The sequence below is a fragment of the Colobus angolensis genome, unplaced genomic scaffold (assembly GCF_000951035.1).
Source record: "Colobus angolensis palliatus isolate OR3802 unplaced genomic scaffold, Cang.pa_1.0 Scaffold22, whole genome shotgun sequence".
NCBI lineage: Eukaryota > Metazoa > Chordata > Mammalia > Primates > Cercopithecidae > Colobus > Colobus angolensis.
This window is the reverse complement of record NW_012115377.1, coordinates 1,907,780-1,923,294: the sequence shown is the minus strand read 5'-3', so window position 1 is coordinate 1,923,294 and position 15,515 is coordinate 1,907,780. Positions and strand designations below refer to the sequence as shown.

Genomic DNA, 15,515 nt, shown 5'->3' with positions numbered 1-15,515 from the left:
GTGATCCACCCGCCTTGGCCTCCCAAAGTGGTCACCACGCCCGACCAGATATTTGAATGTTATTCTGCAGTCAGTAGGGCTCTTGGAAGTGTGACAGGCAGGAGTGGAACTTGGTCAGATGTGTGTTCTGGAAAGTCCCCTTGCTGCGTGTAGAGAATGAACAGGCTGCGTGTGTGTGTATGCTGGGAGGGGAGACAGTGAGGAGATTGGGATGTGCAGGGAGGCGGAGGTCATGGAGGCAGAGGGCTGGAGGAGAGAGGATGGATTTGAGCACAGTGACTCATCTTGGGGACCACGGGGAGTGGATGAGGAGGGGAGGGTCTTGGGCATGTAGGGGGACTGTCATATTCATGGGCACATTGAGGGAGGAAGCTGGGGGCTGGGAAGATTGAGTGTTCAGTTTGAAATGATTAATTTGTGGTGATTGGGAGACACCCATAGTAGAATGCCCTCCTCCATTGAGGACCCCAAAAGGCAACATCTGTGTGCCTTTTCCTTTCTGAAAGACCTTGCATTCCCAGGGGGCAATTCTAAATAGACCAAGAAACCTCCCACAGTTAGACCTAACCCAGACATTGAACCTCCCTCTGCTTAGCCCATTCATAAAGTGCCTCTGGCATTTAGGTGTCTTCTAATCTCATTTTCTCTGCTTGTTAATAGACCCACTGAGGCAGTACTCCTGGGAGAGAGAGAAAGATTTCATTTGTCTGGGGCTGAGGAGGGAGACAAGGGTTGCCAGAGCGAATGAGGAATCAATGCCTTGTAATTGCTAATTAAATGAGCCTGGCTCTCTCTCTTGGGGCTATGAGTTGGCTGGCCGGCCCTTAAGTGTCCACAAATTCAATTATGCTTCCCCAATAAACACCTGCAGTAACCATTGCCTTCCGGTATCTCTCTGGGGGAAGACCTAGAAGAAGGATCTTCCTGTGTTTGCTGAGCCCATTCATTCATTTATTGATTGATGCATTGGTTTATTCTTTGATGCCTTTATTGATTCAACACATGCTTATTGTACGCCTGCTGTGTGCCGGGCCCTGGACCAGGCACTGGGGACACAGCAGTGAAAATACAAACATTGTTTCTGTCCTCACGGAGCTCACGGTGTAACAGGGAGACAAATAGACCTGTCAGTAGATAACATGAAAATAACTGGACTATGTGCTGCAGACACAATATCCTAGGTCTATGAGAATGTCAATACAGACTTCACGTGGGCAATGGTGAGGCAATAAGGATCATTTCCCTTGATGAAACAGAGCTTGCAGAAGAAGGCAGGGTCAGTTGTGGGGAGCTCTGGGTGGAGGTGGGGGGAGTACATTCCAAGCTGCAGGAACAGCAAAGGCAAAAGCCCTGAGGCTGGAGAACAGGTACCATGTGGAGTCTGTCACTCTATTAGGGTGTTGTAGAGAATTGGGAGTGAGTCTTTTTTATTTATTTATTTTTTATTGAGATGAGGTCTTGCTATGTTGCCCAGGCTGGTCTCGAACTCCTGAGCTCAAGCTATTCTCCCACCTTGGCCTCCCAAAGTGCTGGGATTACAAGTGTGAGCCATCACACCTGGCAAAAGAGGTGAGCCTTCATGATGTCATAAGTCACCACCGGGCACAAGTTCACGCTTGTCCTATGATTGGCGCATGACACTGACGGGTAGCAGACAGGAAAAGAATCTTTTCTGAAACTTTTTTTTTTTTTGAAACAGGGTGTTGTTCTGTTGCCCAGTCCGGAGTGCTGTGGTACAGTCACGGCTCACTGCAGCCTTGACCTCCCTGGCTCAAGTGTTCCTCCCACCTCCCAAGTAGCTGGGACTACAGGCATGTGTCACCTCACCCAGCCAATTAAAAACAAAACCAAACCAAAACAAAACAAAAAAACAAAATTTTTTTGTAGAGACAGGGTCTCACTATATTGCCCAGGCTGGTCTCAAACTCCTGTGCTCAAGCAATCCTCCCATCTCATCCTCCCAGAATGTTAGGATTACAGGTGTGAGCTCCCACACCCAGCCCACTTCTGGAACTTTTATTGAAAAGTACCCTTAGGCTGGGTTTGGTGGCTCACACCTGTAATCCTGGCACTTTGAGAGGCTGAGGCAGGAGACCATGTCTTTACAAAAAAAACAAAAATGTTTTTTGAGACAGAATCTCTCTCTGTTGCCCAGGCTGGAGTGTAGTGGTGCAAGCTTGGTCATGCAGCCTCTGCCTCCTGGGTTCAAGGGATTCTTATGCCTCAGCCTCCCGAGTAGCTGGGACTACAGGCGTGATCCACAACGCCCAATTTTTGTATTTTTAGGAGAAATGGAGTTTCACCATGTTGTCCAGGCTGGTCTTGAATTTCGGGCCTCAAGTGGTTCACCTGCCTCAGCCTCCCAAAGTGCTGGGATTACAGGCATGAGCCACCACGACCAGCCAAAAAAAAAAAAATTCTTTTTTAATAGAAAAGTACCCTGAGAACCCTGGTCTATGGAGGGTTTTAAATGCCATTCCCTCATTGAGTCCCCCAAGAAAGCGCCATGAGGTGGTTAGAGGTCTTGGGTTTAGAGTCAGGTATTTTCTATCTCCAGGCTTGTGGGGGCGTTCGAGTGATTTGACCAACCCCATACATGGTGCATGGCTGTATGAGCACAGGATGTATGTCCTTGTTTGCTTCCCTCCCTTGCCTGTGCCTGTATCCCCTGGAGTGAGCCAGCCCCCACTCCAAGTGGAAGCGATTCCTCCCCGACCTCCCCGGTTCTCCCCCACGGGCCAGCCCATTTAAGTCGAAGGTCGAAGGGAGTCTGCGCTATGAGGCCGGCTGTGACTTGTTGTCGTAGCACATCAGAACAACAAAATCACTAGTCTTCCACACAGCACTAGACCACAGCCACTCTAATCTTCTTCACCACCCCCTGCCCCATGTCTGAGATCCCTGCCCAGCTCCTCCTTCTCACCTGAGCCAAGCTGTGACACCTGGGCTTCCTGCCTCTGTGCTGCCTCCCTGTTTTCCATTCCCAGGTCCCCTGGAGAGAGGCAGGGTCTGATCTCCAAGGGCACAACTCCCACCCAGGCACGTCAGAGACATGGGATTTAGAGTTGGACGGATGGGGTTGACTTACAGCTTCACTTGTGGGCTGGGAGCCCCTGCGTGGGTTATTTTTCTGCCTTTTTCGGGGCCTTGGGTTCCCCAAATGTCACGTGGGCACAGTAACACCCATGTCCTAGGGTTAAAGATGGCATGATATGCTGTATGTACAATGCTTGGCACAAGGTTCCTCACTGAAGTCTGGAAGGGACACCATAATGTCATCTTAGCAGGCACCTGTTACTCCAGTGAGACATCTTACCTGTTGAAAATTCTGGACTTGGGTCAGGTGCGGTGACTCACGCCTATAATCCCAGCACTTTGGGAGGCTGAGGCTGTCGGATCACGAGGTCAAGAGTTTGAGACCAGCCTGGCCAACATGGTGTGAAACCCCGTCTCTACTAAGAATACAAAAATTAGCCAGGAGTGGTGGCGGTACCTGTAATCCCAGATACTCGGGAGTCTGAGGCAGGAGAATCCCTTGAACCCGGGAGGCAGAGGTTGCAGTGAGCCGAGATCGTGCCACTGCACCCCAGCCTGGGCGACAGAGCAAGACTCTATCTCGAAAAAAAAAAAAGAAAATTGTAGACTTCTGTGTGTGCTTATCTGGAAAATACTTTGTTTAAAGATCCGTTACATGAGGGGCAGGTCTCCAGAAATACCAGGTACCTCACACCACCCTCTCTCGTCCTCCTCCTGCAAAATCAGGGTCAAAGGGCTCTCCCGTTACCTGGAGGAGCTGTCCAGGGTTCTGGCGCCGAAATGGAGCCCGCTGGGAACTGTCCTGAGCACCGGTGCTGAAACAGATCGCGGTTCTCTCCTTGGAACCCCCAAGAGGCGCTGTCCGGATACTTGGTGCTGAAATAAATAGCATTCTCCTCCTTCGGCCGGGGGAGAGCTGTCCCTCGCGCTGAAGAAAACTTGATTTTCCTCTCTCTCTTTCCCAGTTCCCCCACCCCTCTTCGTTCTCGGTTCCTCCGATTCTTGGGAAACCCCACCCACACTCAATTTATTTCCCCTCCTAGCTTCTTCCTGGGGAGCTTCAGAATGGCATTGGGAGGGGGAGACACAGAGGGGTCGCAACTAGCGCTGATACCTGCTCCTCGCCCTGTACCACGTCCCCAGAACTTACCTCCCAAGCAGTCAGCCCCGCTGATCTCTGCTTTCCAGACCGTCAAACTTCGCCGTCTCTGTCCGTTCCTGGGAAAATGTCCATGCGCCGACCTGCAAACCAGCCTAATTCCCGGCATCCCATGTCCCTCAGACCACCCCTCCTCCCACGCAGCTGCGGGCCTCCCCTTCTGTGTGCCTCACCTGCTTCCAGTCTTGTTGGCAGATGCAGGTGTCCCGTGGCTGCCGAGGCGGGGACCTGCGCTTTTATAGGCTTCGGGGAAGGCGGAGCGCCAGGAATCCTGGGAGGAGCTTCCCCAACTGACCAATGGGATTCCGCCTCAGAATGAAGCTCCAAAGATTACCTCATAGGTTGTGGCCCACGCTTCAGAATAAAAGTCTGGCATCTACCCAAAAACTGGGCTAGGGGATTTTTTTTTTTTTTTTGGATGGGGAAGGAGACTTCATTGTGGACCACGGAGTCTCTGCACTCTCTTCAATCCCCTCCTGGGTTCCTGAGCTCCAAGTTGGTTCAGGCGTCCTGGCTGGCACCTGTTTCTTCGCAGTCCCAATTTTTGCGATTGCTCCTGGTTCAGGAAAGAAAAAGCTGGTAAACTGTTTTGGGAAAAATAAGGGATGTTGAGAATATTAAAGTCCAGTTCTACCTAAGGCAACTGACGTCTGTGAAAATGGAGAACTCAGAAGACTCTGGGGCAGAAATGGGACTTAAGCCTGAAGCTTTTGATTCCTGGACTCAAAACCTAACTTATAAAATTCAGCTTATTGTAGTGCTGTACTGGGCAGGCTCTGAACCAAAACATGAAGAAGCTGGGGTTCAAATTCAGATTTTTCTTCTCCTTCCTTTGGGACGTTGGGCACAGTTGTGCCTCACTTTTTGCAACTGTGAAGTGGTAATAGTAGAGCGTTTGATGAGGAATTAATGATATGGTGTGGATTGCATGTTGGAAATAATCAGGGCAGGCGCTAATGACTTGAGTGAGGCACTGGCCTCAGGTGCAAAATTTAAAGGAACACCAAAAAACTCAATAATCAAGATAAATAGTATTTCAGGCCAGGTGCAACGGCTCATGCCATTGTGTACTTTGGGAGGCCAAGGTGGGAGGATCACTTGAGGTCAGGAGTTCAAGATGAGCCTGAGCAACACAGTGAGACCCCGTTTCTGAGAGAGAGGGAGAAGAGAGAGAGACAGAGAGAGAGAGACAATGGCACCTGTGGTTCCAGCTACTTGGGAGGCTGAGGTGAGAGGATCACTTGAAGCCAGGAGGTCGAGGCTGCAGTGAGTTATGATTGCACCACTGTACTCCAGCCTAAGTGATAAAGCAAGACTCTGTCTCAAAAAAAAAAAAAAAAATCAGTGCTATGTTTTAAGAAATCAAAATGTATGACAAAATCCACAATGAACAAAATATCAAAAATGTAAATAAAGGCAGAACCAGCCTTTCTGACTTTTCCTTTTGCCTAAGGTCCCAATATGGCTTGGCATGGCACTAGCAATCGTGTCTGTTTATGGTAAGTTTTGTAATAACACAACTGTTATTCTTTCCTGATCTATTCCACCCATGTATTTGCTCAACAAACTTTTGTTGTACTAGGCACTGGACATACATACATGAATTCAGCAAACAACCTTGCCTTTACGGAGGGTAAAGACATGAAAATTTTGCTCACATGCTGGTATGGGTATTGGGCTGAAGGAACAGTTAGTGTAAAGGCCCTGCTGGGGGTGGGGGAAAGAACAGGCCCTGGAGGGTGAGCAAGCGTAGAGGGGACAGTTAGGATATAAATCTGGGGACAGCTGGACAGGACCTGATCATTCAGGCCAGGACCAAAGTGAAGTTCCTTAGGTTGCACAGGAAAACCTGCCACCCTTTCTCTCTCCCCATCCCTAAGCTTTTACTCTGTGCCAGGGTCAGCGCCAAACGTTCTACCTGATGTGTGTTCTGAAGGCCTCAGGGCAGCCCCATAAAATAGATCCCGGTCAGGCGCGTTGGCTCACCCCTGTAATTCCAGCACTTTGGAAGGCCAAAGTGGGGGGATGACCTGAGGTCAGGAGTTTGAGACCAGCCTGACCAAATGGTGAAACCCTGTCTCTATTAAAAAATATAAAAATCAGCTGGGTGCAGTGGCGGGCGCCTGTAGTCCTAGCTACTACAGAGGCTGAGGCAGGAGAATCACTTGAACCCAGGAGGCAGAGGTTGCAGTAAGCCGAGATTGTGCCACTGCACTCTAGCCTGGGTGACAGAGTGAGATCTTGTATAAAAATTAATTAGTTAATTAATTTTTTAAAAAGGGCCGGAAATGGTGGCTCATGCCTATAATCCCAGCACTTTGGGAGGCCCAGGCAAGTGGATGACCCGAGGTCAGGAGTTTGAGAATAGACTGGGCAACATGTTGAAACCCCATGTCTACTAAAAATACAAAAATTAGTTGGGCATGGTGGTGCATGCCTGTAGTCCCAGCTACTCAGGAGGCTGAGGCAGGAGAATCACTTTAACCCAGGAGTTGGAGGTTGCAATGAGCCGAGATTATGCCATTGCACTCCAACCTGGGTGGCAAGAGCAAAACTCCATCTCAGAATACACAGAAAGAGAGACAGAGACAGAGAGAGAGAAAGGAAGGCAAACTTTTTGGCTGGGCATGGTGGCTCATGCCTGTAATCCCAGCACTTTGGGAGGGTGGGCAAATCACAAGATCAGGATATCAAGACTAGCCTAGCCAACATGGTGAAGCCCCGTCTCTACTAAAAATACAAAAAATTAGCTGGGTGTGGTGGCAGGTGCTTGTAATCCCAGCTACTTGGGAGGCTGAGGCAGGAGAATGGCTTGAACTTGGGAGAAGGATGCTGTAGTCAGCCAAGATTGTGCCACTGCATTCCAGCCTGGGTGACACAGCGAGACTTCATCTCAAAAAAAAAAAAAAAGAAGAATTTTTTTTTTTGAGACAAGGTCTCACTCTGTGACCCAGGCTGGAGTGCAGTGGTGCAATCTTGGCTCACTGCAGTCTCTGCCTCCTGGCTCAGGCAATCCTCCTACTTCAGCCTCCTGAATAGCTGGGACTACAGGTGTGCACCACCATGCCCAGCTAATTTTAAAAATTATTTGTAGAGACAGGGTCGCCCTATATTGCCCAGGTTGGTCTTGAACTCCTGGGCTCAAGCGATCCTACCACCTCAGCCTCCCAAAGTGCTGAAATTCCAGGCATGAGCTATCGTGCCTGGCTGATTTGCACGTTTTATAGATGGCTAGAGAGGGGAAGGGGCTTGCGGAAGGACAACAGGGAGAGGGTGTGGGAGTTGGGATGGGGACCCCAGTCTGCTAACCCCAAAGTTTAATCTCTTCTCAATTGTTCGTTCCATTTCCTGTGCCCTTCCTGAAGTACACGCATATATGAGTGTGTACATTCTCCGCCCACATGCACATTTGCTACTTTTTATTTTTATTTTTTATCTTACTATTTTATTTTATTTTTGAGTGGGAATCTTACTCTGTCACCCACGTTGGAGTGCAGTGGCACGATCTCAACTCACTGCAACCTCCGCCTTCCGGTTTCAAGTGATTCTCTTGCCTCAGCCTCCCAAGTAGCTGGGATTACAGGCACCCGCCACCACACTCGACTAATTTTTGTTTTTTAGTAGAGATGGGTTTTCACTATGTTGGCCAGGCTGGTCTCGGACTCCTGACCTCAAGCAATCTGCCCACCTTGGCCTCCCAAATTGCTGGGATTACAGGCGTAAGCCACCGCACCCAGCCTGGCTTCCTTCCCTCAGTAGAATATACTGGAGATCCATTCATGCTACTGTGTGAACCCAGAGTTAGTTCCTTTTTATTATTAAGTAGTATTCCGTCATGTGGATGAACTCTGGCCTGTTTAGCCATTCATCAGTCCAAGGACATTAGGTTCTGGAACATCTTCTGTGTTTGGAGATTATTAGGAATAAAGCTGCTATAAATATTTTCATGCAGGCTTTCGTGTGGGTGATACATTTTCACGTCTCTAGGGTAACACCTAGGAGAGTGATGGCTGGGTCATATGGGAAGTATATATTTAACTTTATAAGAAACTGTCAAACTTTTCCAGAGCGATTGTATTTTCGTAGAGATGAGGTTTCACCACATTGGCCAGGCTGATCTCGAACTCCTGACCTCAAGTGATCCTCCTGCCTTGGCCTCCCAAAGTGCTGAGATTACAGGCGTGAGCCACCGTGCCCAGCTATAGCTGACGTTTTTATAATAACTTTCTGTGCACTGGTTCCTTGCTCATTCAGGCTCTGCCCTTGTCTATTCGCTGAGAATCTGAGCTTCCCGGAGAGACCCCTTTGTTCAGTTTTTCTCCTCTCTGGGTCTCTGTGTTCTGTAACATTTCCTTGTGTCCCAGGAGATAGACAGGTGTGGGTGGGCAGAGGCAAACGAATCTCTTTAGAAAATGTCCCCACGACTCCAGTTAGGAACAGTAGCTAATTATCTCTGGAATAACAAGCCAGCAATAAGTATTAATTAATAGCTCATCAGGGTAGAAAAGAAAAGCCTAGGAATAAGGGTCTTGGACGATTCCTCCTCCCTGTGTGTGCGTGTGCACACACATACACATGCACACACGCAAGCACAGGCAGCCCCTTCCTCAGCCGTTACTATAGAGACCTCTTTTCTGCCACCCTCATGAGCATTTACAAATCAAGACTGCACAGATGGTGACCTCAGCGGGTCTGTTGTTCTTTCTTCTAAGGACAATTTCTGGAGCCCTGAGGATTAAGGAAACAGGGCTACTCTGGACAACATCTGCCTGGGGCCCCGAAACCTGACCCGCAGCCCGGGCAAGGGGAGATTAGCAGAGGCGTTTACCCAGAAGAGGCAGGGCACGAAAACAGGACCACACGCAGGTCACCCTCCCCACCTGAGGCCACCCAGGGAATCCTTAATGAAGGTCTCAGTTCCCACTTCCTGGCACGTTAATGCTTCGGATGCAGTGGGAGAGGAGAGAATCTTGCAATGTCGATACTGGAACTACTGCAGTATTATGAACTAGGGTTTATTGAGCATCTATTTTGTGCCGAGCACTTTACAGGTGATGATGATGGCCCGATGTTGGTGCTCATTGTCTGTCACTCACTATGTGCTAAGTACTTTATAGACCATAGAGAGCCAGGTCGTGCATTTTAATTGGCACTATATTTCCCAATGCCTGAAATTCATTGAGTGACTGAATGATCTAAGTTACTCCTCAAAGCTGCCCTGCAGTACAGTCACTGAATCTCAGTGTTCTGATGTGGAAACTGAGTTTCAGAGAGGTGGAGACATTCTCCCCAGGGACACCCAGCAAGCAGGGGGCAGAGAAGGGCTCTGAAGGGTGGTCTTCCTATTATAGAACCCCCCTACTTTTCAATTCCTTGAGGTCCAGAGAGCTCAAGCAGCACGTCAGAGGCCCAGGCAGGACTAGAATCCAGCCTTCCTATCCCCTTCTTTAAAGTTTCTTTTCTTGGCTTAATACTTTCTGGCAGCCCTAACATGAAGCACAATGTCCTGAAAATATTGATTCCCAATAGGTATTTGTCAATGATATGATGAGTTCCAGATCTGGACCTTCCAGAACCTTCTGGAACCTTCTGAAACCTTTCCAAGGTATCTGTTCCAACTCACACCCTCATCCTCCAGGGAGCCAGGACCTGTTGTTTTGTTCCTGTTTGAAAGATAGGGAAAAGGGAAGAAGACAGAGGTCAGATTGCTAGCCCGTAGTCATACTGAAAGACGGAGGCTGTCTGGGGCTAGGCTTGATATTTCTCTGCCATCTTGCTGCTTCCCTCAATGGCTCTTCTCTTGGCATCTGTCTGTTCTCAAAAGCGATTTTCTAGCTTTGTGTTGGTTCCGTGGCCGTCACGCCTTCCTTCCAATCAGTCCCCAGTCTGTGTAAATGATAGTGCCAGCTACCGTTTATTGGAAACCGGCTCTTCTCTTCATCTCATCCTCACATTAGCTTTCCAAGCTTGGTGCTTATTCGCACCATTTCCTAGGGGCAGAAGCAAGCACAGAGAGTTGAGACACTTGCCCAAGTTCACACAGCAGAAACGCAGAGAGCTGCCTTTTGAGACCAGAGTCCCCACTTTCAGCTGGATTCTGTGGTTGGTGCCTGTCTGAAGTGGGACCAGACCCCCAGCCTCCAAAAAGGTGGCTCTTGGGCTGCAGAGTCAAGCCAAGTTCCTGCAGACCTGGTTTGTTCTCCAGCCCTGAGTCCTGGGAGGCCCTCGCATGAAAGCTGTATTCTCCCTTCTTAGCTTGCAGAGGCTCCTGAAAAATGCATATGAACAAAATTCTGGGCCAGGCACAGTGGATCACACCTGTAATCTCAGCAATCTGGGAGGCCAAGACTGGAGGATCACTTGAGGCCAGGAGTTTGAGACCAGCCTAAGCAACATAGTGAGACCCTGCCTCTACAAAAAATGCAAAAATTAGCTGGGCATAGTGGCATGCGCCTGTGGTCCGAGCTACTGGAGGCTGAGGCAGGAGGATGGCTTGAGCTCAGGTGGTCGAGGCTGCAGTGAGCTATTATCGTGCCACTGCATCCCAGACCAGGCAACAGAGCAAGACCCTGTCTCAAAAACAACAACAACTACAACAACAAAAACAACTTCCAAGTATAGTCCTCCTCTGCAACTGCCTTCTGGTGACAGCCCTCCTAAGAGGGGAGCAGATAGGAAGACAGTTCCTGGCAGCCATGGTGGTGGAGGGGGGTACACCCAGGGGAGCCCCTCAGAGGCTCTGCCATTTGTATCTTTGCTCCTGCTATTCCTGGAGCAGGTGAGGAGAGGGCCTGCTCAGGGGAAAGTCTTCTGGGAAAGATGGAACAGTGAGCGGGAGGAAAGACCTGGAGTAGGAAACCAGCATTGGTGAAACTGAACGATGACCAGATGTGCCCTACTGTCCACTGAGGTCCTGGGCCACTTCCTGTGGTCAATGCCATAGTCACAACTATTGGCACTGTATTTCCCAATGCCTGAAATTCATTGAATGACTGAAGGATCTCATTTATTCCTCGAAACTGCCCTGCAGTCCAGCTCAGCTGGACCCTGATTTCAGCACAGCGAGACTGAGGACTCGGACCCACAGAGCCTGGTACACACTAGGCGCTCAATTAATGTTTGTTGACGAAAGAAAAAACAAAGCAAAGAACTGGAAAGGGGTTAAGAGATCAGCTAGGCGGGGTGCGGTGGCTCAAGCCTGTTATCCCAGCACTTTGGGAGGCCGAGACGGGCGGATCACAAGGTCAGGAGATCGAGACCATCCTGGCTAACACGGTGAAACCCCGTCTCTACTAAAAAATGCAAAAAATTTAGCAGGGTGTGGTGGCGGGCGCCTGTAGTCCCAGCTACTCGGGAGGCTGAGGCAGGAGAATGGCGTAAACCTGGGAGGCAGAGGTTGCTTTGAGCCAAGATCTCACCATTGCACTCCAGCCTGGGCAACAAGAAAAAAACTCCGTCTCAAAATAAATAAATAAATAAAAATAAGGTAGTCCAGGAATCAGAAATGTAAATGCCTTCACATGAAGGCTCCCACTTTGAGCTAATTTTCTTTCTTTTTTAAAAATTTCTATTTTTTTTAGAGACATGGTCTCACTCTGAAACCCAGGGTGGTGTTGAACTCCTGACCTCAAGAGATCCTCCTGCCTCCGTCAGGTCTCCCAAAGTGCTGGGATTACAGGTGAGAGTTACTGTACCTGGCCTTGAGCTATTAATGATTAGAAACAAAAACAACCCAGAGAACATTGTGTAGGAAACAAAGCGCAGTGGCAGGGAATCTGACACGGGGCCACTTCTCCCACTCCTTCACCTTATCTATGGAAACAATGGGGGCTCAGTGCCATTCAATGACACTTGGAAGGCCTCACATCTCCTAACTGAGAGCTGGGACCACGGTGATCATTAGCTGCTGTTTATTAAATACTTGCTGTACACTTCACACACATTCTCTCAATAATACGAGAGGGAGCCTGGCCCTGTCACCCAGGCTGGAGCACACTGATGCAATCACAGCTCACTGCAACCTCCACCTCCCAGGTTCAAGCGATTCTCCTGCCTCAGCCTCCCGAGTAGCTGGGACGACAGGTGTCTGCCACCGGGCCCAGGTAATTTTTGTACTTTTAGTAGAGATGGGATTTCACCATGTTGGCCAGGCTGGTCTCCAACTCCTGACCTCAGGTGATCTGCCCGCCTAGGCCTCCCAAAGTGCTGAGATTATAGGCATGAGCCAGTGTGCCTGGTCCTATTTGGTTTTTTTAACTGATGAGGAGTGGAGGGCTCAGAGAGGTTAAGGGACTCACCTGGAGTCACACTGCAGTAAATGGCGGAGACAGGATGTGAACTCTGTCCACCCAGAGATAAATATTTTAATACACTCCCTTCAAGAGTTAAACTTTTTGTATTATTGTGCAGGAAGAAACCATGACCCATCGGGATGGGGGAGGGGGGTTGGTTCAATACAGCCAGCGGCGATTGGACAGTGTCCATGAGACCCCGAGTCTTAAGAGTCAAATCTGTTCCCCGAGCCCCCATATCTAGGTTTACCCAGGCTGGAGTCTAGGGTTCCCCACCCCACTGGAAACACTCCAACCCCATCCCCTCCAACAGCAGGTGCACTCAGTAGGCGCCTAATGAGCGCTTCGATGGTGGCGTTGGAGGCAGCGGCAAGACTGTTGGAGGAGACAGTCCTGTTTTCCAGCCCTCCCCGCTCAGCTCCTCAGGGTCTGCCCAGCCCCCAGCCCCAGCCCCCGCGCACCCGGCAGCTCTCCCACTGCAATTACGGTAATTAGCTGGGAGCCTCTCGTCGGGAGGGAGGAGGCGGACTTTGGCCCAGGCTGACCTGCTTCCCGGCGGGCCCTCGGATTGGTCCGCGCCAAGCACGTGACACACGCCGCGGACTTGTTGCTGGGCATCCCGACGTTGCCAGGGCAACGCCTACGCGTGTTCTCTCTGCCGAGTGCCTGGAGAAGTGGCTGCGCTGAGGGTCCTCCGCAAGAGACGAGGAGGGGGGATCACGAGGGCCAGGCAAGCGCTGCCTCCCTCCCTCCTTCCTTCCCTCCCTCAGCTCCCGCTCCCAGTCCCCGGCCCCCACAGCTCAGTCGCTCCGAGCCCCCCACGGACATGACAGGACATCCACGTGGGTGGACAGGACACCGAGGATCACGAACCGGGCCATGGAGCACAGAGGGCAGGGCACGCTGAAGGACAGACAGACAGACACGACAGGGGCACAGAGATCTTGCAGCATCAACAAACAGTTGCTGAAACTCCTGCAGGCTCCAAGTCTCTGTTCAGAAGGGGATGTCACCAGACAAGACAGGAGACAATCCCTGTCCCCCCAGCCATCATCATCATCACCACGGCCCCTGTACCTGACCACTCCCTTACGTGCAGAGCCTGAGCTAAACGTTTTATTTGCGTCTCATCCTTCTTATACCGCAGAAGCAGGCATTGTTATTTCCCTTTTACAGATGAGAAAACTGAGGCTCCCAATGGGGCCAGTGCAAGCTAGGAGCCAGGGAGGGACTCCCACCCTCTAGGATTGGCTACAAAGGCCCATATATTCATTCACTTTATGAAACTTCCTCTAATAATAATGATAAAAAACAATAGTGGGCCGGGTGCAGTGGCTCACGCCTGTAACCCCAACAGTTTGGGAGGCCAAGGAAGGTGGATCACGAGGTCAGGAGTTCGAGACCAGCCTGGCCAACATGGTGAAACCCCGTCTCTATTAAAAATACAAAAATTAGACTGGGCACGGTGGCTCACGCCTGTAATCCCAGCACTTTAGGAGGCCGAGGCAGGTGGATCACAAGGTCAGGAGATTGAGACCATCCCGGCTAACATGGTGAAACCCCATCTCTACTAAAAATACCAAAAATAAGAAAATTAGGCCGGGCGCGGTGGCTCAAGCCTGTAATCCCAGCACTTTGAGAGGCCGAGGCGGGCGGATCACAAGGTCAGGAGATCGAGACCATCCTGGCTAACACGGTGAAACCCTGTCTCTACTAAAAATACAAAAAAGTAGCTGGGCATGGTGGCGAGTGCCTGTAGCCCCAGCTCAGGAGGCTGAGGCAGGAGAATGGCGTGAACCCGGGAGACAGAGCTTGCAGTGAGCTGAGATTGTACCACTGCACTCCAGCCTGGGTGATTGAGCAAGACTCTGTCTCAAACAAACAAACAAAAACAAAAATTAGCCAGGCGTGGTGGGGTGCACCTGTAGTCCTAGCTACTCGGGAGGCTGAGGCAGAAGAGTTTCTTGAACCCGGCTGGGGGAGGTTTCAGTGAGCCTAGATCGTGCCACCGTACTCCAGGGCCTGAGTGACAGAGCAAGACTTTGTCTCAAAACCAACCAACCAAACAACAACAAAAAAAAACCACACACACACACACACAAGTATATTAGTTATCCATTGCTGTGTAACAAATAGCCCCAAATCTTTTCTTGTTGTTGTTGAGACAGGGTCTCCCTCTGTCACCCAGGGTGGAGTGCAGTGGCAGGATCAGGGCCCACTGCAACCTCTGTGTCCTGGGCTTAGCGATCCTCCCACCTCGGCCTCCAGACTAGCTGGGACTAAAGGTGCGCACCACCATGCCCAGCTAATTTTTAAAACTTTTGTAGAGATGGGGTTTTGCTATGTTGCCCAGGCTGGTCTCGAACCTTTGGGCTCAAGTGATCCACACATTTCGGCCTCCCAGAGTGCTCAGATTACAGGCATGAGCCACCTTGCCTGGCCCCTCAAATCTTAATGGCTGAAAATAATCATATTCATTATCTCACTGTTTCTGTGTCTTACCTGCCTTAGAACCTTCCACAGGTTTTCATCAAGGTGTTAGCCAAGGCTGGGGTCTCATCCAAAGATCTGACCTGGGGGATGCCAGATGAGGTGTTAAGTGCCTGTAGGCCCAGCTACTCTGGAGGCTGAGGCATGAGGATTGTTTGAGACTAGGAATTTGAGGCTGTAGTGCACTGTGATTGCACTTGTGAATAGCCACTTCACCCCAGCCAGGGCAACATAGCAAGATCCCATCTCTAAAAGAAAAGGAAAAAAGATTGGAAAGGGAAAAGAGTCACTTGCAAACTCACTTCAATGTGATGAGTTGCTTTATTAAAGTCTGAAAACTGAGAGGGTAATACATCCTGCTAACAAGATGGAAGTTACAGTGTCTTACAACCTGAGCATGGAAATGACATCTCATTACTCTATGTGTGTTTATTGTGATAAAACATGTACCGGCCGGGCGCAGTGGCTCAAGCCTGTAATCCCAGCACTTTGGGAGGCCGAGACGGGCGGATCACGAGGTCAGGAGATCGAGACCATCC

At 50.1% G+C, this 15,515-nt stretch overlaps 1 protein-coding gene across 1 annotated transcript; it reads right to left on the bottom strand.

Annotated features, from left to right (window-relative positions):
• Positions 1 to 939: 939 nt before the first annotated feature.
• LOC105512848 (putative uncharacterized protein encoded by MIR7-3HG) lies at positions 940 to 4,433 on the bottom strand. Its single transcript, XM_011943473.1, has 3 exons — positions 4,187 to 4,433; positions 3,785 to 3,912; positions 940 to 1,324 (listed from the first exon to the last, which is right to left on the bottom strand). The coding sequence occupies exons 1-3, from the start codon at positions 4,302 to 4,304 to the stop codon at positions 1,184 to 1,186; spliced, it is 387 nt and encodes a 128-aa protein (XP_011798863.1). The 5' UTR covers positions 4,305 to 4,433; the 3' UTR covers positions 940 to 1,183.
• Positions 4,434 to 15,515: the final 11,082 nt, after the last annotated feature.